This window comes from Xiphophorus maculatus, chromosome 22 (assembly GCF_002775205.1).
Source record: "Xiphophorus maculatus strain JP 163 A chromosome 22, X_maculatus-5.0-male, whole genome shotgun sequence".
Lineage (NCBI taxonomy): Eukaryota > Metazoa > Chordata > Actinopteri > Cyprinodontiformes > Poeciliidae > Xiphophorus > Xiphophorus maculatus.
In genome coordinates this window covers 13712852-13738031 of record NC_036464.1, presented here as the reverse complement: position 1 = coordinate 13738031, position 25180 = coordinate 13712852, and the positions used below count along the sequence as shown (strand labels likewise).

The 25180-nt window shown below is 40.8% G+C and overlaps 2 protein-coding genes across 8 annotated transcripts in view; one reads left to right on the top strand and one right to left on the bottom strand.

The window, feature by feature from the left end:
• Positions 1-149: 149 nt before the first annotated feature.
• Positions 150-22501, top strand: LOC102219485 (canalicular multispecific organic anion transporter 1-like). 4 transcript variants are annotated; one of them, XM_023327594.1, is made up of 33 exons: positions 150-261; positions 352-510; positions 863-1039; positions 1135-1272; positions 1370-1510; positions 1601-1723; positions 1843-1898; positions 1980-2226; positions 2375-2544; positions 2987-3164; positions 3486-3740; positions 4256-4321; positions 4449-4586; positions 4668-4814; positions 4897-4981; positions 11201-11267; positions 11383-11509; positions 12403-12579; positions 12677-12844; positions 13024-13204; positions 13277-13412; positions 14419-14512; positions 15958-16177; positions 16949-17103; positions 17298-17453; positions 17610-17809; positions 18431-18557; positions 18669-18770; positions 19348-19491; positions 20179-20337; positions 20422-20588; positions 21123-21317; positions 21436-22501. In XM_023327594.1, the coding sequence occupies exons 3-33, from the start codon at positions 974-976 to the stop codon at positions 21563-21565; spliced, it is 4515 nt and encodes a 1504-aa protein (XP_023183362.1). In that variant the 5' UTR covers positions 150-261; positions 352-510; positions 863-973; the 3' UTR covers positions 21566-22501. The 4 variants fall into 4 exon arrangements, with proteins under 4 accessions (XP_023183362.1, XP_023183361.1, XP_023183359.1 ...); XM_023327593.1 differs by having other exon boundaries at positions 352-567; XM_023327591.1 differs by having other exon boundaries at positions 352-580.
• Positions 21979-25180, bottom strand: part of slit1 (slit guidance ligand 1) — a 95551-nt gene continuing 92349 nt past the window's right edge. For all 4 annotated transcript variants that reach the window (XM_023327595.1, XM_023327597.1, XM_023327596.1 and 1 more), the window contains one exon: positions 21979-25125. In XM_023327595.1, the coding sequence (XP_023183363.1) occupies positions 24887-25125 (239 nt within the window). In that variant the 3' untranslated portion in view covers positions 21979-24886. The remainder of the gene's footprint in view (positions 25126-25180) is intronic.

The following is a 25180-nucleotide window of genomic DNA, read 5'->3' as shown; positions in this document are numbered from 1 at the left end:
AATGCTCAGTCAGTGTACACTGAGGATCAAAGTCCAGCCCTAGCCTAGCTCAAGTTAAAACAAAATAATAGATAATATAGGAGGCTCATGCAAACGATCCCACCCCCTGGCTTTCACCGATTTTTTTGTGAGCTGCAGATATTTTATTGGTGGCTTTAAAAACATCTCGTCAGTCGAGAACTTAATGACATTTGACTTTTGAAAAATATGTGTCATTCTAGACTCGGAAAGACTAGGAAATGAAAACAGAATCAGAAAGAGGTGTCCTGCACCACTTTTTCTAAGCACAAATTTTTGTTTTTACGGTTTTTCAGAGTAATATTTGAACCTACGTATATATCCTCTTCATAGGGAATTACAGAGACTTTGTTTATGCTTCAAGGATCCAGGATCAAAGTCCCCAACAGCCACATCCTGTAATTGTCTTTGTACCATGGGTGGACAGAGAGGAATAGTCGTGTCTGCAGTGGAGCAGAGGGCACAAGGCGTCTGGACGTCAAATCATCGCCCGTGAGTGAAGCCGACACAGCAGATAATGTGTGCTGCGTTTCTGGAGGAGTACTGCGGGTCAGTCTTTTGGGTGGGTTTAACTGTTGATGTTCTTTAAAAGTGTAGTTAAGCTTTTCCTGTCTCAAGATGAGTCTAGTGATTAGCTTTGATGCATAAACATATCTGGTCTGCAACCTCTAATGTTTATCTTGTGAAGTAATTTGTCACTCAACATAAATAATACAAGTTGAAGGTGTATAAAAATTTCAACTTTTTTTTTTAATGGTCTAAATGGCTGTCATTTTTCTCTTTAGGTGAACATCAAAATGTTCTGATACATGCATGTGTGTACATATTTGTGTTTGTACCTCAGAATGAGTCCTATTTGGAGAGAGAGGACCCTGACCTCCCAGTATGTCTGGAACAGACAGTTCTGGTCTGGATCCCTCTGGGGTTCCTCTGGCTAAGCGCTCCATGGAACCTCATGTCTTTATGTAAAAGATCACAAGTAAATACAAAACGTCGGACTAAGCTCTACCTCTGCAAACAGGTATTGTACAATTAAAACACTCTCATTCTTTCAATATGTGATGCTGAGATGGAAGCATTTTAATAATCAGTCTGATCTTTCTCTTCCCTCCTCAGCTTGTTGTGTTTCTGTTGTTTCTGACGGCCATTGGAGGCCTGATTGTCACATTAGTAGAAGATTTTGGTCCAAACAGCTCAGCAGAGAAAAATTCTGCTGTATACTACACAAACCCAGTCCTCTTCGCTGTCACATGGGTAAAGTTTAGGTTTTAGGTTCAGATATTTGCTCCAATATTTAAGATTAAAGCAATCTTTACAGTCTACTTTGTGATTTGATATATGTTGTTTTCAGATTCTCCTGCTGTTGTGTCAAGAAGGAGTGAGACGAAAAGAAAAAGCAGTAGACTCTGCTTCTCTTTTTCTTTTCTGGCTTCTCCTTGTCCTCTGTGACATTTTCCCTTTCCAGACCCTCCTACGGGAAGCTCTTAGGCTGGTATGAGCAACCACACAGCAGCTATTGGTTTATATTTAATGAAATACTAAATACAACATCTCTCTTACCCTGTAACATCTTTACACCCAGGAAAAGGTCAGAGATGTTCCTCGTTTCTCTCTTTTCTACATTTCCTTTGGTCTGGCGGTGATAGCACTCATTCTCTCCGCTTTGGCTGATATGTCTCCAGAGACAAATGAGCTTGTGAAAAAGGTGAATTTTGTTCTGTTTGATTTTACTTTGAAATAGTTAAAGTCACACTGCAAAACCACAAAACAAACCTCATCTAATGTCCTTAGCATCAATTTACATCTTTGTTGTTTGTGTTACAGAATCCAGGGGCTGGTGCAACATTCTTGAGCAGAATCACTTTTAACTGGTTCAATGGGTAAATTCACAACCACAACCAAAAACCTCTAGCAAACCTTCTTTTTGTAGCATAATCTAAGGTTTCTAGATACTTTTCCAGCATGGTGATGAAAGGCTACAAAAAGCCTCTGGTTCAGGAGGACATGTGGGAGCTGAATGAGGTGGACAGCACCTCCTACATCAGTCAGCGTTTCAATCATCACATGCAGTTTGAGTTGGGTAAAGCTCGGATCCGATTTCAAGAAGAGTTGAAGGATAAACTGATCAAAAATCGAAGCAAATCTATGGAAGCACCTTCTCAAAGCAACGGTCTGGGGAAAGGTGTGAGTCAGGATGTATTGATGATGGTGAGAACCTTTAAATACACCAAACAACCTGTCCAGGTTTTTAATCCCCAATAATAATTGTATTTTCGACGACAACACCGATTCTGTTCCAGGTGGTCCCCATATACTGTTGTGTTTCTAAAGAATGTGCTTACATATTTTACATCAGGAGGAAAAAGGAAAGAAAGATGATGAAAATAAGAAGAAGGAGGTCACAAATTATCCAAATTCATGGCTGGTTACCACCATCTACAAGACATTTAAATGGCTCCTGATTGAATCTGCCTTCTTCAAACTTCTGCAGGATCTTCTGGCTTTTGTCAGTCCTCAACTCCTAAAGTAAGTTCGATTTGCAGGAATAAACGACAGTTTATTGGTTTTTATGTAGGTAGCTAAACTGCTCTGCTAACAAAAGTTAAAAAAAAAAAATCAGTAGCATCTAGTTTGACTTACCAACATTGTTTTATTTTTCCCACTTCCACTTAATCTATTTAAATCCCCATACAAACAGGTTTTCAATTTCAATACGCTCAGAGAAATTTGACTTAAAATTTGATCCAGTCTGACCTTGTGAATGTCTAAACCTGCATAGTTTAACTGTTTACTCCTCATTGATTAGTTGAGACATCCACTGATAACACCAGGACAGCTTGAGAAGAGAGTAAACAGAAACAAATTTGTAAGCGAGGAAAACACTCCAGCATAGGGTTACTTTGGAAGAGGATTATGAGTGTCACATGATCGTCATATTTGATGGTTAATGTTTTATTCTCTTACTCAGGTTGATGATCTCCTTCACTCAGGACAAATCCAGCTATGCCTGGGAAGGGTATTTGTATGCTGTACTGCTGCTGGTGGTGGCTCTTCTACAATCATTGGTCATGCAGCAGTATTTGCGGCGATGCTTTGTTCTGGGGATGAAGGTTCGAACTGCCCTCATGGCTGCTGTGTACAAGAAGGTAACAGCAGAGAAGACATCACAACAACCCCTTCATGCAATTTAATTAAGCTAAAACTCCAACCTTTGATTTAGTAAATAATTTTGTCATTTATTTAAAAGACTCCCAAAACATAGACAACATTATTCATTTACTTCATTGATGCAATTTACTGTATTTTGTAACTATGAAACTATTGGCTTTAAATTCAGCCCTTTTGTCTACAGACAGATATATGACTTCCAACTGCAGCTTTAACTAATAGCTTAGTCTTTTATCTTATTTAGCTTTGAACATTGTTATTTTGTTTAACCTCTTTTTGTCATTTTTCTTCTTTCAAAGGCGTTGGTGATGTCTAATGACAACCGCAAAGAGTCAACAGTCGGAGAAACTGTGAATCTCATGTCAGCAGACGCTCAGCGCTTCAACGACGTGACCAACTTCATCCACCTGCTGTGGTCCTGCCCTCTGCAGATCATGGTGTCCATCGTTTTCTTGTGGATGGACTTGGGACCTTCAACATTAGCAGGGGTTGCAGTAATGCTGCTAATGGTGCCGGTCAACGGACTGTTAGCCAACCAGGCCAAAAAAATTCAGGTCACTGAATTTTTTTGGAATTACAAATGTGGCTTGTGTGATAACAGTTGCATATTTCTTTTTGTTAAAATTGTGTTTTGAGATAGAATTTTTTTTATATATAGGCACAATTGCTTTCAAAATTTAAAAACAAGATGGTGGATTCCTTCTCTTTAGCACAAAAAGAATCAGTAACTAAAAACGAAGCATGTCTAAAAAGCATCAAATCTTGCTCCAATCTTTGAAAATTTAAGAACAGGGAAGTTGCAATCTAATTGATTTATGCCAGTCTGGAAAGGCTGGACTTTCTTTTGATCTTTTGATACTTGCCCTGTAGCTATCTGCAGGTGTCCACCTTGTTAATAATCTTTCTCAGGTCTGATTCTTAGGTATTTATTCTGTAAGCGCTTTGACAGGTGTTGATAATCTCCCAACAACTTATTTTGATTGCAGCTTTATTTAAGGTATTAGAGTTTCTCTATTTTTGATATTTGCTACACTCAATTAATAATGAAATGCATTATATCTGTTTTCAGAGAGAAAACATGAAGTCTAAAGACAAGAGATTAAAAATAATGAATGAAATACTGAACGGAATCAAGGTAATCCCCTCTTCTGATAATGATCAGATACTTAAATTCTTTCTGACATATTTAGATATTTCGGTATAATGTAAGTGTGTCCACTTCAGCAACCATGTTTCTGACTTCATCCTTCATTTCTTACCAGACTCTGAAACTGTTTGCGTGGGAGCCTTCCCTCCAGACTCAAGTTGAAGATATTAGAGGAGAAGAACTGAAGGTGATGAGGAAGTTTGCCTATCTCACATCTTTCTCCACCTTTATCTCCAACTGTGCCCCCACTCTAGTGAGTCATTTTAAAGGTTTGCTAAGTTAGTAAAAGCCCATAAAGGTCCGTGATGCTAACATGGCCTGTGGGTTTTGGCAGGTCTCTTTGGCCACATTTGCTGTGTTTGTTGCTGTGAGCTCAGACAACATATTAACTGCTGAGAAAGCCTTCACTTCAATCTCTCTATTCAACATTCTACGACAACCACTAAGCATGCTTCCTATGCTCATAGCTTCCATTGTGCAGGTAAATACTGTTTTAATTGCAGCATGGACACAAGTCAGATCTGTAATAAAAACTATAATTACCTGTTGATTTCACACGTCAGACAACGGTGTCTAAGAAGAGACTGGAGAAGTTTCTGGGAGGAGATGATCTTGAGAGCGACATTGTGTGTCATGACCCTAGTTTTAGTAAGTTAACCATTTATTTGTTTTGTTATGCAAAGTACTATACCCCTCCAAACTCATTCTCTTTTCTGAGCGGTTGACAATTAACCATCTCTCCATCCAGTGGAAACTGAGATTCCTAAACATGCTAAATCTTACGCTGTTCAGTATCTATAGGAAATCTATTTAGCCGCTTTATCAAGGTAGACTCGTTTGGCTTCTGAGTGTTGAGTCAGTATGTTAGGTTTAGCTTCTACATAAAATTTGCTCCTCAAAATCTGCTCTTTGATGGAAAAACTGGTGTTCTGACAGTCAGAAAAATGGCTTATGGAAGTTGAGTAGCACTGTTTTCTGAATGAGCACTCCCATGAAAGTCAGACCAATCACATAAAAGATTTGCATGGATAGCAGGGCAAAAAGCTTATCAGGGGACTTGAGGAATGGAAGGCATGAGGCTGAGAACAAAACAATGCAGTTTTCATCACACATCTGCAACAATGAGAACTGATTTTGCAAGTTCAGCTCCACCATGCAGAACCCTTTAATTCCTACTATTAAAATGTGGAAAATCCCTATTGATTAACAATAGCTTACTCCTTTCAATATGCAAACCTTATTATAAAAGCCAAAATTAGCTAAAATGTTGTCAGTAGCATGTTGATCTCTAACATACGTCATGTAGGATGCAAACAGCAGTGGGTAGGCTAAAATTAGCTAAAATGCTAACGTAAGCTTAAATGATGTCTGTAGCATGGGACTATTCCTAACAAGTGACTTACTTCATTCATTATGCAAACATCAGTGTGTAAGTTAAAATGTTTTGAAGAGCATATGTGTTATCACTACTGTAGTGCGTTGAACAACATTGATTTACTCCATTTAGTAGGCATTGCTATCGCAGGCCCCAATAAAAATAAATAATCTGGAAGCAGTCTTTGGAGCTTGGGGGCTGGTCACTTTTCACCATGCAGACCACACCTAGTTATTTTTAGGACCTGCCATGCAAAGCAATGGCAGGAACCTATTATTCTTTAGTTCTTTTTCCGTCACCGTTAATGCGGCTCGTACCGCTGCGTGCACCGCCACAAAAGTGGTATCAAAATGTGCGGCTTGATCCCGGGAGGGGAGCTATCACTTTTAGTGGGATGCCGAGTTACCATGTTATCATGTTATCATGATCTGCATTGTGGAAGGGGGTGAAGGCAGACGGGGAAGACCAGGTAGAAGTGAATGATGATTTAATGATAAGTAACTGGTACAGATGATCCAACAGAAAATAGTCCTAAATCCCTGGCAGCACTGCTGAGCGGAAATCAGGGCTCATCACAGGTAGCGACAGGGTAAACTAGGGGGCGACAAAGGGTAACTAGGGGGCGACAAGGAAACACTAGAGGGCAACAAGGAAACACTAGAGGGCGACAAGGAAACTCTAGAGGGTGACGAGGAAACACTGGGAACACTAGGAAACTCGGAAGAGGCACTGGGGAACCCAGAGGAGGAAACACTAAGAAACTCAGAGGAAACACTAGGGGATGACAAGGGACAACTGGAGGCACTAAGAAATTCTGGGGAGGCACTGGGAACACTAGGGGGAGACTCAGAGGGAACACTGAGACCACTAGGGAGAGGTGACTTGGAGAAATCATTAGGGAGCAACGAGAGAACTATGGAAACACCAGAGGATGACAAGGAAACACTAGAGGGCGACGAGGAAACACTAGGACCACTAGGGGACAACGAGGGAACACTAGAGGATGACGAGGGAACACTAGGGGCAGGAAACTCGGAGGGAGCACTAAGAAACTCTGAGGGACTAGGAAACGACGAGGAAACACTAGGCAATGACAAGGAAACACTGGGAAGCTCAGAGGGTACGCTAGGGAATTCGGAAAAAACACTACGGGACTCAGAAGGAACATTAGGGGGCGTTAAAGGGTCACTAGGGGCACTCGGGAGTTTGGAGGGGGCATTAGGAAGCCCGGAGGTGGCGGCAAGGTGGAGTCTGAGTGGACAGTGTTCCGTGCCTCCATTATCGAGGCGGCTGATCGGAGCGGTGGCCGCAAGGTTGTCGGTGCCTGTTGCGGCGGCAACCCTCGAACCCGTTGGTGGACACCTTTGGTGAGGGATGCCGTCAGGCTGAAGAAGGAGTCCTATTGGGCCTTTTGGCCTGTGGGACTCCGGAAGCAGCTACCGGCGGGCGAAGCGACATGCGGCTCGGGTGGTTGCTGAGGCAAAAACTCGGGCGTGGGAGGAGTTTGGAGAGGCCATGGAGAAAGACTTCCATACGGCTTCGAGGCAATTCTGGTCCACCATCTTTCGCCTCAGGGGGGGAAGCAGTATGGGACCAACACTGTTTATAGTGGGGATGGTGTGCTGCTGATGTCATGATGGGTTTAAGTTTTCTAGCCCACATGCAGAACACAAGACAGGAGAGTTGGAATCAGTTTAAGTGATTTATTAAGATTACACAATTATCAAAAAGTGTCAAGGTGGTCTGGTCCAGGGAATCAACGGTAAAGGGCTGCAGTGGTTCACTGTGAGGGGAAAGAGCAGACTGGTGAGTTCAGGGGTCATGGGAACATGGAAATCTCAGATGAAACACAGGTTGTTCTTACTTGTGGTGGTTGGATCGGAATCTTGGAGGGTAACTGTATGTCCAGGGTATCGGTCTCTTAGTGGGTCCAGGAAAAATGGAGGAGTGCGGCGGAGAACGGACAGGTAGGCTCGGGTGCAACGGAGACACAGAGGAGTGGTTCGACCGCCAGCCGTGGGATCCAGGAGATACTTGCAAAACAACGGAGAGGTGAGTCTAGGAACTCGGGCAACCAGTGGATACTTTCCACGGCGTCACGAGGGAGGTTCTGAAACCAGGAAAACTTCCAGGATCTAGTCAGCGGGTCCAGAGTGTCAAAGGGATCACCTGAAGGCAACAGAGAAACACAAAGAGGATCACTGGAAGGCTCAAGGTAATGAGGAACACAGAGACAGGGCTCAAGGGGGCTCAGAGGTACCGTGACTGGCAAACACTCAGGCGACGCTGGACTGGCGGTCAACTCCTAAAGTATACTCCGCTGATGAGGGTAATCGATGACAGCTGTGGATGATGATGACACCACCGCACTCCAACCGGAACCTGTCGCCATCTGGTGGTAAGAGGTGGAAAAGGTGCACAGGAAAAAACCCCACCAAGAGAACCAGAGAACCCCGGAACATAACAGCTGACCTCTACTCGGGACGTTGTGGGCCGGTGGGCAGAGTACTTTGAAGACCTCCTCAATCCTACCAACATGCCTTCCATTGAGGAAGCTGAGCCTGGTGACTCTGGGTTGGCCTCTCCAATCTCTGGGGATGAGGTCGCAGAGGTGGTTAAAAAGCTCCTCGGTGGCAAGGCCCCGGGGGTGGATGAGATCCACCCGGAGTTCCTTAAGGCTCTGGATGTTGTAGGGTTGTGTTGGCTGACGCGACTCTGCAATATCGCATGGACATCGGGGGCAGTTCCCTTGGATTGGCAGACTGGGATGGTGGTCCCCCTGTTCAAAAAGGGGGACCGGAGGGTGTGCTCTAATTATAGAGGGGTCACACTCTTAAGCCTCCCTAGCAAGGTCTATTCAGGGGTCCTGGAGACGAGGGTCCATCGGATAGTCGAACCTCGGATTCAGGAAGAGAAGTGTGGTTTTTGTCCTGGTCTTGGAACACTGGACCAGCTCTACACCCTCAGCAGGGTCCTGGAGGGTGCATGGAAGTTCGCCCAACCAGTCTACATGTGTTTTGTGGACTTGGAGAAGGCGTTCGACCATGTCCCTCGGGGAGCCCTGTGGGGGGTTCTCCGGGAGTATGGGGTACCGGGCCCTTTGATACGGGCTGTCCAGTCCCTGTATGACCAGTGTCAGAGTCTGGTCCGCATTGCCGGCAGTAAGTCGGGCTCGTTTCCGGTGAGAGTTGGACTCCGCCAGGGCTGCCCTTTGTCACCGATTCTGTTCATTACTTTTATGGACAGAATTTCTAGGTGCAAGAATTTCTAGCACAAGGTGTTGAGGGGATCCGTTTTGGTGGCCTTAGGATCTCATCTCTGCTTTTTGCAGATGATGTGGTCCTTCTGGCTTCATCAGGTTGTGATCTGCAGCTCTCGCTGGAGCGGTTCGCAGCCGAGTGTGAAGCGGCCGGGATGAGGATCAGTGCCTCCAAATCCGAGGCCATGGTCTTGAGCCGGAAAAGGGTAGAGTGCCTTCTCCGGGTCAGGGGGGGTGTCCTGCCCCAAGTGGAGGAGTTCAAGTATCTCGGGATCTTGTTCACGAATGGGGGAAGAAGGCAACGGGACATTGACAGGCGGATTGGCACATCGTCTGCCGTCAAGCGGGCACTGTACCGGTCCGTCGTGGTGAAGAGAGAGCTGAGCCAAAAAGCGAAGCTCTCGATTTACCGGTCGATCTACGTTCCCATCCTCATCTATGGTCATGAGCTTTGGGTCATGACCGAAAGAACGAGATCGTGGGTACAAGCAGCCGAAATGGGTTTTCTCCGTAGGGTGGCTGGGCTCTCCCTTAGAGATAGGGTGAAAAGCTCAGTCATCCGGGAGGGACTCAGAGTAGAGCCGCTGCTCCTTCACATCGAGAGGAGTCAGTTGAGGTGGCTCGGGCATCTGTTCAGGATGCCTCCTGGTCGCCTCCCTGGTGAGGTGTTCCGGGCACGTCCCACCGGGAGGAGGCCCCGGGGAAGACCCAGGACACGCTGGAGGGACTATGTCTCTCGGCTGGCCTGGGAACGCCTCGGGATTCCCCCGGAAGAGTTGGAAGAAGTGGCCGGGGAGAGGGAAGTCTGGGCCTCCCTTCTGAAGCTGCTACCCCCGCGACTCGACCCCGGATAAGCGGAAGAAGATGGATGGATGGATGGATGGATGGAAATTAAATGTTTTTATTCTTTTGTCTTTTGTAACTTAATAGGTTTTCCTCCAGTCAGAGAGTAGAAACATTTAAATCTGTTATTCTGGTAAACAAGATAATCATGTATTTTTTTCTGATGTGCACATGGGGTTCTGCTTTTAGTTATGCAGAGGATCATATTGAAATTAATGCTCACATTTAGCATGTTGTTCCCAGTGATACTGATACTGACCATCTGGATAATGATGACGCCGATATCAAAAGAGGTGCCGTCTGGGGTGGTGTGTTTGGTTCTGTGGGAGCGAGCCAGACTAAATAGACAATTGTCTCCCCTCTGCATTACTCACTCACAGCTGCCAGTTGATGGCAGACAATTAATTACCATAGCAACGGAACAGCAGTAGGAAGAGCTGCTTAGGACTACAAATACGCATCACTGTAGTTCTATGGTGGAAGACGAAGTTAAAACAGGAGGACTGAGCTGCCATTCAGAACTACTTGTGTTTTGAGCATTATAGAACTGATTTAACCCAATCACTGTTACACATGGGATTAGTTTGGCCCTTTGAAATGAAGATTACTGAACATTTGCGCAGCAAGGCAGTTCATTAGCATTAGCCTTTTAGCTTAAATAAGCTATTACCTATGTTTCTTACTTATTAGCTATGTTTAGTATACTGAATGGAGTAAGTTAATCATGGACAATATCCTAGTGATGCCCCACATGCTACTGACAGCATTCATGCTAACATTAGCATTTTGGCTAATTTTAGCTGATACACGTACTTTATCATACTGAATGATGCAAATCCATGTTACTGAAGATGCTTGTGACTTTCCACACACTATTGACTACTATTTAGCGAAGCTTAGGCAGTTCATTAGCATTAGTCTTTTAGCTTAAATGAGCTACTAACTATTTTTCTTACTTATTAGCCATGTTTAGTTTACTGAATGGAGTAAGTGAATTACAGACAACATACTAGTGATGCCCCACATGCTACTGACAGCATGAATGCTAGCATGAATTCATGCAATTCATGCTAGCATTCATGCATTCATGCAAGTGTATTTTAGCTTATACACTCATTTTAAAATACTAAATGGTGCAAGTCCATGTTAGTCAACATTCTTGTGATTCTCCTCATGCTATTGTTTACATTGCAGCTTTCTTTAGCATTGATGCTAATATTTAGCATCGGAACGCTGGGTCCAAACCAACGGGCACACTTTGGCAGGCCCCAGTTAAAATTCTTCAGGAATTCTCTAGTTTAATCATACTATGCATGGAAATAAAGGATGGTCTCACCTACGGTCAGCAATCTGACTGGGTGATTTGTTTTAATGTGTTTTCCTTTCCAAGACTTTGCTGTCAGCATATGTGATGGTTCTTTCGCATGGGAAAAAGACTCTGAACCTCTACTTAAAAGGTATGTCTGTTGTATTGAGTTGATAACTGTTCTTAAGTATTTTACATTATGTGGCCACAAAATTGGCTTTTAAAGCTACTGTATTTTTCACTTTACTTTTGCCTTTGTTTCCCAGTGTGTCGCTAGGCATTAAGCCTGGTGGGCTGGTAGCTGTAGTAGGAGCTGTGGGCTCAGGGAAGTCCTCTCTCTTGTCGGCACTCCTGGGAGAAATGCACAGAACCAAAGGCTTCATTAATATTCAAGTAAAATGTTTTTTTTATGTTTTTACGCATTACTTAGGGTAAAAATAGTGGCAATTTAAAAAAAAACTAGTTTAAAATGATACTTGGCAGATTTCTAAAGAGTGTACTATTTCTCTTGTTTCCCTAAAGATACCATTAGTACCATCTAGGCTGCTGTCAGTGTTGATCAGAAAAAAATGGACTGAGATGTTTCTAAGAATATTACAACTCAAATTAATAATTGAAAGATTTTCTGATACTGTGATATATTGCAGGAGTGCCCAAATCCAGCCTGTGAGAGCTACCGTCCTGCAACTTTTAGATGCATCCCTGGTTCAACACATCTATCAAGTGGCTAAATTCCTTCACCAGCAGTCATTCAGCTTTGTAGAGGCCTGGTAACAAGCCACTCATTTGACTCAGGCATGTTGGAGCAGGTACGCATGCATCTGAGTTACAGGATGGTGGCTCTTGAGGACTGGTCTTGGGCACCCATGGTCTATAGCTAAAAGTCACAAGCAGACAAAACATACTCAAAAGAAGGATGCAATCCAAAATATGCTAAAAACTGCTGGTGGAAATTAAGTGGACTAGAGTAATGCCAAAACTTCTTTGGTCACTGCTGTGCTCAGAAACCAGTCTGACAAGCCTGGCCACATAGCCAAGGAAATAACAATGTGTGGTTCTACTTATTATAAATACAAAAAAAAAGTATGATACACATTTCTCATGAACAGCCATGTCCATAATTAAAACAGGCTGAACCACATTTATTCTGAGAAAATACACACAGTTGACACTCATTAGACGGGGTGAACCTGTGAAAGCCATAGAGAACTTTAAGCTCTAAATTTCGTTTGGCATAGTTTTTAAAATAAAAGAATGGTTACTGGGTCTTTTGTATTTTCGTCCAGGGCTCTTTTGCATTTATACCACAGCAAGCCTGGATCCAAAATGCCACTCTGCGGGATAACATCTTGTTCGGCTCTCCTTATGAAGAGCAAAGGTTTGAAGATGTACTGGAGGCATGTGCTTTGGGCCCCGACCTCAAGCTGCTGTCTGCAGGAGACCTCACTGAGATTGGAGAAAAGGTAGGTTTAAGTGTTCAAAGTTTATAATTTAAACAATGTTAGGATTGTTTTCATGAAATGTTTTGGTAAATGTCATACATTAGATTTGTGTTCTTAGGGTATCAATCTCTCAGGAGGTCAGAAACAGCGTGTCAGCTTGGCCAGAGCAGCTTACAGTCAGGCTGATATTTTTCTACTAGATGACCCCCTGTCTGCTGTTGACTCTCATGTGGGAAAGCATCTATTTGATAAAGTTATTGGACCCAATGGACTTCTGAAAAACAAGGTTTGTATGTGCAGAATTAATGTGTTGGATAAAAGCATGGGCAAGACCTTGTTGGATTGGTAGAAAAACCCTCCCTGGAATTTCAGTAAAGTTGGAATCTAAATGGCTTTGATTATATTTCCATAAAGACCTAATAATGCTGAGCTTTTTTTTTTTTTTACTATTTTGTGTCTTTGCAGACTCGTGTCCTGGTGACTCATGGAGTTAGTTTCCTCCCTTGTGTAGATGAAGTTGTAGTTTTGGTGAATGGACGGGTTTCTGAGGTGGGGTCCTACCAGAGCCTCCGTGCCAGCAAAGGAGCTTTCTCAGAATTCTTAGACACATACGGGACAGAGCAAAGTAATCAGACAAGTTCAGAAGGTAATCATGTGAATTCCCATTCAATATAAGAAATGTTAGATGAAAGATTAATCTTTATCACTATTCTTTTAGATGGATGTCACGATAAAGACGACTTCATCTCTGACTCAGAGGACAACCAGTCAGACGTTCCTTTGGCAGACGCTGTTTCTCTCATGCTGAGGAGGGAAAACAGCATCCGACGGAGCCAGAGAGGAAACAGAAGCAGGTTTGATCTAACTGTACTGTACAAAAGCTGAGAATGGCTGTCCCCACTGTAAATTTTTATTTAGCTTAGTTTATATCAAACGGAGTGATGGTTCCATATCTCATGTTAAACTTCATCACAATCAACAACTCTGAGAGTAAAAACATATATAATAAATAAATAAAGTGTAATGAAGTATAACCCTATTAAAATATTCACCTCCAGTATTTCAGCAGCGACACACCGAGTCTGTATGGGTCTTCTTCATCAGGCTGGCACATCTGGAATTCTCTACAGAACAGCTCAGTCTTTGGTGTTTAAAAAACATATCATGTAGTATGATTATCAAAAGAGCTCAATTTTTTTTGTCTCATATCTCTTTGCATCCATCGCCTAATTCTAATTTTCAGTGATCTTTTTATCTGATTTGTTCAGACTCTTCCTTTGCCTTCATGTTATAAATGTAGCAGGAATATTGATGAACTAGGCACACATATCAACTGCTCAGGTGATCTCCATTTCACATTGTGGGATGATGCTGCTCACACTTGTTAGCTCAACTTCTGTTGAATTTGATCAGTTGATTTAAATGATTTTTTTTCACTGAAATATTTCAATCAGTTTTTATGTTGAGATTAAAGAGTACTTTGTTTTATTGTTTGTACTACATATCAAGTCATATTTACCATTATTTTATTTACAAAAGCAATACGGTGTTGAACCATCCAAAGGAGGTGAATATTTGTATAGGCATTTCACAATATATAGCTATGTATTGTGCCTATGTATATTTTATACGCACAATACTGTATATAAAATGTGATATAATATATATAATATGATCCCCACAATATATATAATGTGGGGAGAGTTGGTCTGGAATTACATGGTGGTATAAATAGGATAATTCCAAAAAAGAAAAACAAAGACTTATTTTCTGCTCAAAGCTTTTCTATAGTATTTCAGCTGGTGCTTTTTATGATTTCTTTTTTCATTTCTCCTCTCTTCTTCTCTGTGCTGTCTGTAGTTTCAGATTAAGAAAAAACAGCAATTTAAAATCCCCTGAAAACACAAAGAAAGGTCAGAGGCTAATTGAGAAGGAGACTATGGAAACAGGACAGGTATACGTTTTATATCAGCCTGATTCTGTCTGATTTTTTTCCCAGGGTGTTTGTCATTTTCAGTTTCTGCTCTAACATCTGCTGCACCTTTTCTGAGCTCCTAATGATGCCAATCACATTGGCTTGTAGGCATTGTTTGGCCTTTCTACTGTTAACTTTTGACCTTCAGTGTATCAGTTCATAAGCTCATCAAATTTACTAGACTGGGCTAGTAAATTTGCATGAGTTCATGTCCTTATAACATGAACTCATGCTATAAGGACCAGCATGAGTTCATGTTTCTTACCAGATTGTCTATATCTGGCTGAGATGTATTTCCTAAATCCTTCTTCAGATGTCATGTTACAAGACATGCTACTAGCAGAACATTCAAATCACTGACTCATTGAGTTCCACTCTAGTAAAATCCTTACAGATCCTAGAGAACATGTTTCCAGTGTATACTAATATACTGATACTGTCCACTGTTCTATATCAGTGACCTGCAGTTACATTTTCCTGCTCATTTCCTGGAAATTAATAAAAATAAATATTTAAAAAAAATAACTACCATAGCTTCATACTTACACAGTCTAAACTTCTTCTCCTTGCAATGCCTCTGACCAGATTGAAGGAACACGCCAACAAGAATGAGAGTCACATTGGAGATTGAGTCTGCTAATCAATACAAATGTCTGTAAAAGATCAACCCCAGTTTCATCTACATCTCCTAATCAGCTGCTTTGACTAATTCAACCTCTGGTTCACGGCCAATCCAGTCAATAACACTGATGCCTTATTTTGCAATTTATTGATTTATTGACATTTTTAAATGCACATCTGATTTTCTGGAGGGAACATATTCCGGAATTAGCATTTGAGGTCTGAAACATTAGCCTCCTGACGTCCATATAGTTACATAAGCTAATGCTTAGCTTATGTAACTATCAATAATTATGAGGAATAATTTGTTACTAGTGATATTATTAATAGAGTTGAAGTTTCTTTAAGTAAAAAAGAGCAAGAAAAAATAATCATGACATCACCAGAGAATTCGGAAGGGCGCGCCTTCCTGGAAAGAACCAAGCTTAGGAAGACAATGGGTCATACAACCAGACCATGTGTTTAAGCCTAGATTCAGAAGCTAGGCAAACAAAACATGTCTTTAGTGTCTTTTACTGTCTGAAAATGGAGTGTGTGAGAGAAAAGAAAAAGAGAAGAGGAGGGAGCAGAAATTAATAAACTTGCATGTCAATGCATTAAACCAATACATAAAAATATGTTGTATTTAACTAACTTATCTCAGCCCAGACACTTACAGAAGGTTCAATCCTTCTTTAAAGTGTCATTAGACTTTGATAAAAACAAAAAAAAGAAAAGAAGCAGGCTTTTTCACAACACTTTGCTTTAGAGTTAGACAATTTAAAAGCATTTTCCCTGGTGTTTGTTTTCTGTTTGACGTCCAGGTTAAATTCTCAGTCTGGTTCCAGTACGTGCAAGCCATGGGCTGGGGATATGCCTTTTGGGCCCTCTTCATTTATATCATCCAGAATGTTGCCTTTATTGGTCAAAACCTGTGGCTGAGTGACTGGACCAATGATGCAGTGGAACATTACAACCAGACATACTCTCCCATGAAGAGAGACACCAGGGTGGGGGTATTTGGTGCTCTTGGAATGACTCAGGGTAATTAAACAGTTCTTATATTCTTTTTGTTCCAAATTATGTCATATAACACATAAATATTGTTTTGCAAAGTTACAGTAACAGTAAAATGTGTGCTGTGCTCTAATACTGGTTTACTAGCTGCCTTTTATGTTTAAACTTCATTTTGGACCACAGAAAGCTAAAACTCCCTAGTATGTTCAAGGTTTCCTTACTTGCAATTTGTACAATTGGCTGTTGCTCTGACACCACGGATTAAGATTCATGTTTTTCTATGATTAAAAAAAATCATGTCACATTTTCTGTTTTCCAGTGATCAAAAGTTTGATTTATCATCATTTAAGCTCAAATGTACCGGTGGGTTTACGATTGTTTTGAAGAACAAAATCTTGGCATCTTTCAGTCCATGAGCCAACCATGAACTCCTGTGTATAACAAATTATTGGAGAGGTTTTCCAGACACTGGGAGACGAGCCAATGTCCTGTCTAAGCATCACCAGCTTTCACCCTCAGGGAGGTGCTTCAGGCTGAAACTGGAGAAGGAACAGCAACATTTTGTCTTTCCCTTCTTAACCCTGCTGCTCTACCAAAAGCAACACCATTGGAGTCTGAATGTCCCTTATGGAAGTTTTTAAGTATGAAATCAAAGTATGACTTAATACTTTGATTCCTTTTAATGTATTGATCATTGTTGTATTTATTTTTAGCAGTTGAAACCATCCTTTTGTGCAAAATGAAAAGGATTTGTCCATGGACAACTTTATGTTGGTTTTTTTTTCTTTATTATTTTAGGTCTGTTTGTCTTCCTTGGCACGCTGCTCTTGACCAATGCTGCAGTCAACGCATCTCGTGTTCTGCATTCAAAACTACTTAACAATGTCCTTCGAGTCCCCATGGTTTTCTTTGACACTACACCACTTGGAAGAGTCCTCAACCGCTTCGCAAAGGTGGGGTTGTCCATATTTCTTCCTGTCTCAGTTTTTTATTAGCTTGTATGAGATATTTAAAAACGTTATTTGAAAAAAAGAATAGATACATAGATACAATCCTTTCTAATTTTCACAGTTTTAAACTGTTGTTTGTTAATAACTTTCTGCTTTAAAAACTGTAAAATACCAACTTTATTTTGCTCTTCTTGCAGGACATTTTCACAATAGATGAAGTCATTCCACAAATGTTCAGCTCCTGGATCATGTATCTGCTGGGCATTCTGGGAACAATAGTTTTCCTTTGTCTTTCCACTCCTCTCTTTATCATTGTCATCATTCCTCTGGCTGCAATTTACTTCTTTGTACAAGTTAGTTATAATATGCAAGTTTTATCATTTTCTATCACTTGAATTTTAACACGACTTTGAAACTTTGAGTTTCATCGAAGTGACTTAAGTCCCGTGGTAGTACTAAAGAGTGTCTGTGTTAACCTGTTACAATTATTTTCTTCCATTCTCTTCCAGCGATTCTACATACCAACTTCACGACAGCTGCGTCGCCTGGAGTCAGTCTCTCGCTCTCCTATATATTCCCACTTTGGCGAGACCATGTCAGGTCTGTCTGTGATAAGAGCCTACAACCATCAGGAACGATTTATGAAACACAATGAAGTAACCATCGATGAAAACTTGAAAACTATATTTTTAAGGATCATGTCAAACAGGTCAGCATGGAAGGGGACCTACAAACACAAATAATCTATTATTCTTATGTCTATCTGATTGTACAGTAGCATAGCACACGTTTGCTTGGGCACACCATGGACTTTCATGGCTTTTATCTTGAGCAGTAAGCAAAACAGACTCCCACTCATCCCTTAAGTCAAAAACATGGAACTTCTGTATAGGTTGCCATATGGGGCCTACAGAAATGTTGCCACTTTTGGCTCCTGTGACACTTCCAAGTCTATAGCTTAGAGTTAGTCCTACCCAAGACCAACCCTTCTGGTGTGCTTTGTGTTGGCTCTACTCAGTCTTTGCGTTTTTGTGTCAACTTCAAGTATTTTTCTGGGTTCTTCACGGTGGAACCTGTTCCAAAAATACCCATATACATGTGAGTCTGCCCATTTTATCACTTGATTAGATTTCTATGTGCAGGCTTCAAGTTGAACATGAGATATCACAAATATTGCACCCACTTTACCTCTTAATATAACAAAACCTATAATTAGTCTAAAAACGTGGTAAAGCAAATATTGTATTCCCACTTTCACCCTATATGGGGCTCAGACAGGAATATTTGCATACATTTGTGTTTATGTTTATAGTGTTTGTTTGCTCAACAGATGGCTGGCCATCCGCCTGCAGTTTCTCGGAAACCTTGTGGTGTTTTTTGCTGCTGTATTTGCTGTCATTTCTAGAAACTCCATTGACAGTGGCCTCGTTGGCCTTTCAATATCATATGCACTCAATGTGAGTCACTTGATCTCAGTCAGAAAGCAAAATATATTACACAAGAATAGCAGTATTATAAGTAACCTAAAACATCTTAATTTAATTTTTGTGTCTTGTTGTGGTTTTCAGGTAACTCTAACCCTCAACTTGGTGGTTAGCATAACCTCACAGCTGGAGACTAATATTGTAGCCGTAGAAAGAGTGAGTGAATACTCTGAGCTTGAGAATGAGGTATGTTGTTTTTTTTACAGTTTGCCAATATTAGATTCACATCTGTTCTCTGTTTGCTGAAATCTATTTCTATCAAGTTGGTTGAAAATATTTAGCATTTTTTTGTTGAAAGTTTTGACTTTTCTGTGCAAAAATCTTCTTCTTAAGCTCATTTAGCTGGCTTTATCTGTAGTGTGTATGCCTGCACTCAAGGTTTTTCAATGAGTGAAGTTGTGCATATACCATTTGACCAATGAATCTATCTTGTCTTAGCAAAGTCCAATGAATTCAGATGGCTTTATCTGGTTACTTCAAGACTTTATTTCTTACCAATAAGTCATTTGTGTTCAAGTCTAGCTCACGCATGTCAATCATGATGCAGTGAAACAGTCAAAAAACAGCTCAAGCTTTTTACATATTTTTCTAACATACAAGTGACACCTAGTGGCCCAAATAATGTCTTACATCAAACAGAATAATGGCTCCTGCATTGACATATGTCTTTTATTTGTCACTCTGTTGACATTATCGTACCAGAAAGAATGCTTAGACAATTTTTCAGGACAAGACATTGAGATCGTCACCTGTTTTTCTTCAGGCTCCCTGGGTGACTCAGCATCAGCCTTCAGAGAAGTGGCCTGAAGTAGGAAGCCTGCAGTTTGTAGACTACAAGGTCCGCTACAGACCTGAACTGGACCTGGTCCTGAAAGGGATTTCCTGTGACATCAGTGGCACTGAGAAAGTTTGTCTCTTTCATTGTGGAAACATTGCTCAATTAATTTTTTTTTTTTTTTTCAGTTGAAGAATCGAAATGAATAAGCCCTAAACCAACAGAGCTGTTTACATTTAGCTTTTTTTTTGTTTCTTCTTACAAAGCAACGGGAGCTGTGATTAACTATCGGGAAGGAAACTTATAGCATATTTTTAAATTCATTTAAAAGGATTTCCTCCCACCTGCCTAATTGGTATTTCGTCTTTTAATATGTAGATAGCGTATTGGATATGTGGGCAAATTACTTAAGAAAAATGTAATCTGCAGGCAATGTTTTAATCACACACTTCTACTGAGATTATATCAGTAGAATTACTCAGACATTCGCTTTTTTAAACCCTGATTTTATTTGTTCACAGAAACCAGTTAAAAAGACAAATTATATTTTTAACAACCGTCTTCTATGGCTCTAACATAAAGCAGAGAAAATTACAATCCTTATAAAATACTTGGCACTTAAAATAATTGCGTCATGACATAGACAACAATGCAGCTGGAATTTCTCTAAAGCTGGTTTCAAAGTAGAAAAGCTTCTAACTGTATTTTTGGATGTTTTTGGGAAACACCAACTAACTGCATCCACCAAAAAGACTCATCATAGCACTTATACACATTACTTACTAGATTGTATGTCTTTTCTTCTTTTATTACTTTCAGATTGGTATAGTGGGCCGCACAGGAGCTGGAAAATCAAGCCTGGCAAACTGCCTGTTTCGCATTATTGAAGCAGCTGAAGGACGTATCCTTATCGATAATTTAGATATTTCTACAATTGGACTGCATGATCTAAGAAACAGGCTCACAATCATCCCGCAGGTAGACACCAAAGACAAAAACAAATGCAAAAGCAAGGTAATCTTTTCTGCTAAGTACACTAACCTATATGCTTCTGGAGTGCAGGATCCAGTCTTGTTCTCTGGGACACTGAGGATGAACTTGGATCCATTTGACAAATTCAGCGATGAGGAGCTCTGGAGAGTGCTTGAGCTGTCTCATCTGAAGGATTATGTAGATGGGCTGAAGGAAGGATTAAAGCATGGGGTTGCAGAAGGGGGAGAAAACCTCAGGTGGGCAGCATAACCTTAAACAATGTTGACTATTCAAATCACATTGCATAGGATGTAGCTGCAGAAAAATGTACTTATAGGATGTCAAAATGTGTAAATGTCTAGCTCAGATTATACTCAATGCTTTCAGAAAAATGTTGGAAATGTTCAATTATCTGTAAATATATAATGATATAATAATGGTTATATAATATATAATGATTGCTAAATACTGATCCCAGAGTGTTTTACAGCAATGGAGGCACAAGCAGTCATTAGGTTCAGAGGGCATTTACGTTTTTACACTGGGCCAGGTTGGTTTGGTTAGCTGTTTTCCTTTATAAATGAAATCCCAATTTTAAAGCTTCTTCTTGTATTTGTTCTGGTCATTTTTGTCTGATATTATTATATATATTTTTTTGGATGAACTGAAATATTGTTGCACATTGTTAATGGGGCAAATACTTTGTCACAGCTCTGTATACAAAACACTTTGTACACACACATTTTCTGAGAGCTCCAGATAAGATCTGAACATCTGCTTCTCTCTTCCAGTGTTGGTCAGAGGCAGCTGCTGTGCCTGGCTCGGGCTCTGCTGAGAAAATCTCAAATCCTGATCCTGGATGAGGCCACTGCAGCCGTTGACCTGGAGACGGACGACCTGATTCAGAATACAATCCGCAAAGAGTTCTCCCACTGCACGGTGCTCACCATCGCCCACCGTCTGCACAGCATCATGGACAGCTCCAGGTGAGTCCGAGTTCAGCACGAGAGTCTGAAATGTCCTGACTCACATCCAATCCAGTCACATATTAGAAGTTTATATATTTTAGCCAGCATTAAATGATATGACATTCCTGCTCCACAGGGTGATGGTCCTCGATGCTGGTAAAATTGTGGAATTTGATTCTCCAAGCAATCTGATGGAAAAGCGAGGTTATTTCTACTCCATGGCAAAGGATGCTGGGATAACACATGAGAGTGAAACAACGCTCTAAAAAGCACTTTTAGATAGATTTTTTTGAAAGATTGCCTAATTTCATGTTTTTTTTCTTGCTGCTTTTCAAGACCTTTTCAATGTACATTAGAACAAAAATGTAACTTTATGTATATAAGTTTTGAATAATGCCTTACTGTTACTGTTTATGTAAACATGCTTCATATACCAAAGGAGTCACATTTTAATCTTTTGAAACCTGATCTTGTTGTTAGTTTTCCGCATGAGCATCATCTCAACAGAAGAGAATAAGAGAGCCTGACTTTGGTCCAACACAGCTGTTCTATCACTTATTTTAGAATCTGCTTGACATCAAAAAAAAAAATAAATCTACTGTAAACAAATTCAGGCAGTAAAGAGTAAAATAACTGTCAAATAATAAAAATCAGCCACACGAAAAAAAGACAATCATTCTTAAAAGCACACACATTTTAGGTTTAATTAATGAAAAGAGTGGAGATTTGGTAAACATTTTGTCGGTGGCACTACATACATTCAGTATAATGATGTTTTTCAGTTGAACCCCCTCAATCAGTCCTGCAACATGAAAAACAAACAGACAGAACATGACCAGGGATATTTCTTTAGCTTTTGCACCATGTTAATACAACTGAGACGGTGTGTTGTTCACAATAACATTTATGTATATAGTTCATAGGACGGAAAAAAATCTGTTTCGGTTCATTTGTCCAAATTATGGAATTACATTATTATATAGCAAAACACCACTAAGATGTCTATGATGAGGTCTATCGGCACCAGTCCAGTACAGATCAGTGCAAAGGAATGAGAAGAACCATGAAGAGAACGTCACATTTAACTAAAAATATGCACCTTTATGAGGCACATGGCCTAAATATTACGGTGACTGCTCATCAGTATGGTTCAACAGATTTTTTTTGTAATGTTATTGCACACCACTGGCATCACATTAACAGCATCAAAAACAAAGTTAGCATGGGTAGCAATATGAACTGGAACCTGTAAGATGTGACACTGTACTGCAGCCTTTTACACCATAATGAGGCATTTGGAGAAACACAGTCCCACACAGAGCATTCTGTTGGGCCGCCACTCTCTCTAAATGCAATTTCCTGTATCTTACACTGGAAACTAAATAACAGCTAAAAGTTACCACTTTATGAATAAGCATTGCTCATATTTATCTATACACATTTATACATTCAGGTTTGACGACTGCTCACGAAAATTGGCATCTTTTTTTTTTCCTTTTTTTTGTGAGGATAACCAGTCCGAAACTGACAGACACTAAATATGTCCAGGCCTTTTCTTGTTATCTGTCAGTAGTTGGCATGTAATGCTTCTCACAGTTGCCCCTAAAAAAGAAATATAAGGATGATCCACCTTAATGCGATCAGTGTCCACAGAGGCAACTTCATCCCGTTTTCTTGAGGCTTGACAGCAGCTTATGATCGGTTGAGCCCATCTTAGCTAAAGAACAAACACAATACACCTTTGATCTATGGCAAACATCTCTCAGAATAAAATGGTAAAAATGATGCCCATCACATAGAAACGTGAAACAGATGAAAGATTTTCTGTGTGATCAGGTTATTAATTTACAAAACAAATTTGAGTGGGATATTTCATTCTGAGCTCCAAGCTCACACTAACCAGTAGAAATATCTGAGCCTCAGGGGAGAAAACAGGCTCAGATATTTGTCATAGCTCACTATGGAGTGACATTACAAACACTCCATGCACTTTTTCCTGCTGGCATTTTGAGCATGTTTTGGACTTTATTTTCAAATTTGAACGCCAGCAACACTTATGCTTAAAATAAATAAAAACAAGCACAGATTCTCATGAATTAGATGTAATATTCACATGGAAGACAACATATACAGTATTTCACAATTTTTCGAGACCAATACTGCCTTTTATGCAACAAGGCCGACCAACTGCTGCCTTTTATGTCCGTTCAAATAATTACTTTGCTGGAGAAGAAGGTGAGATCAACAAATAAAACAACTAGGAAACCAACTGAATGCCTCTCCACCAGTCTAAATGCTTCCTAACACAGACGTACTCTTAAACATAGAAAAATACTATACCAAATGAAATACAAATATATTTATATATATTTATATATATATATATTAGAATCTGTTAGGCATTACAATATAGGATGGGGTGGGAAACTGGGCAAGGACAACTAAAGAAGTTAGAATACGTCATGAGACAAATTATAACAAAATATAACAAAAAGAAATATATAAGAAAATTGAATAAAAATAAAAACAACAAAAGATGACCGAACTTCTTGTAATAATCTTCATAATAATACGGAAAAATCTTTACATATTTGTTGGCAAACTCTCCACACATGCAACAGTCTGTGGTGGTTTAATACTACAGGCATCAATGGGAGCAGGGTCACTCGGCCTCCTGCAGGATTATGCAAAACATCCCCTCCCTGGGGCGATACATGCTGGGGGCACTGCCTCCGGGGGAACAGATGCGCCACACCAGCCCTTCCAAGCCACGTCGGGATTGTGTTGTGTACCACACTTGTGTGACTGTGTGTTTCACAGAGATGAGTTTGGCTGCCAGTTCATGCAGTCTTTATTTGCGGGGGATTTCTATATTGTGAGAGCTTATGGCAAACATCTCTCTGCACCTCGCCTCAAACCCACAACACTGCGCCCCCTTTAATCCTAGGTTCCCTTTCCCCTTACGTTCACTCTGACATGTAGGTATAAGCATGGAGGGCAGTATCCTGGTGGAGAAATGACGGCACCAGTCTGGGTGGCGTCTTCAACTAAATCCAACCCGTGTCCAACACTGTCCAGGTAACCAAGCCAACCTCAACTCAAGACTCAGCTCTCTTCTTATCTCTAGAGCTAAAATAAACCCTCTTGTCCTTCTTACCTCCATGGACTAAAGATGGATGATGGTGGCTGAGCCATTGGAGGTCTCACGGATAGATGGGGTGTTCTTATGGGATAGTTTGGGTAGGAAGGATGCCTCACTCTGAATGCAACACCTACAAAATCTCTGGACCCCTTGGAACAATGTTGCAGATACTATGGTTTTATTTTTGTTGTCACACCTACACTGATGCTCAGGTTGTTTCTGTTTTAATGTAGGTCACACATCCTCACAAAGGAGAGGAAATGTCCTATTTTACAAACATTGTTGTCCATAATATATAGATAGAGGTTTTATATATATTCTGTATAATCTCTTTCATTCTTGCTTTCTTTCCTCCACCTTTCAGCAGTTTCCTTCCTTCCTTCCTTCTTTCCTTGCTTTCAATCTTCTGCTCTGCAGCAGCGGCAGGAAGAGTGGGTGAACGGTGCTACATGCAGCCCACGCAGCCGCACTTGATGGTCTTTTCCACCTCCTCGGTGAAGGACGTTCCGTCGCTGCACTCGAAGGTGTATTTTCGGCGTTTCATCCTCTGGCTGATGCAGCAGCTCCCCGTGTCACAAGCTCCGGTGCACTCCACCCAGGACACCATGCGAGTTGTTTGACAGATGGCGTAGCCTCGCTGCACCTGGTAGAAGTCTCGCACCGGCTCTCCTCGACATTCAGACTCTTTAAAAATAGACAAGCCATTTATTGATCTGAACATTTCACTGACTCCGAAGTA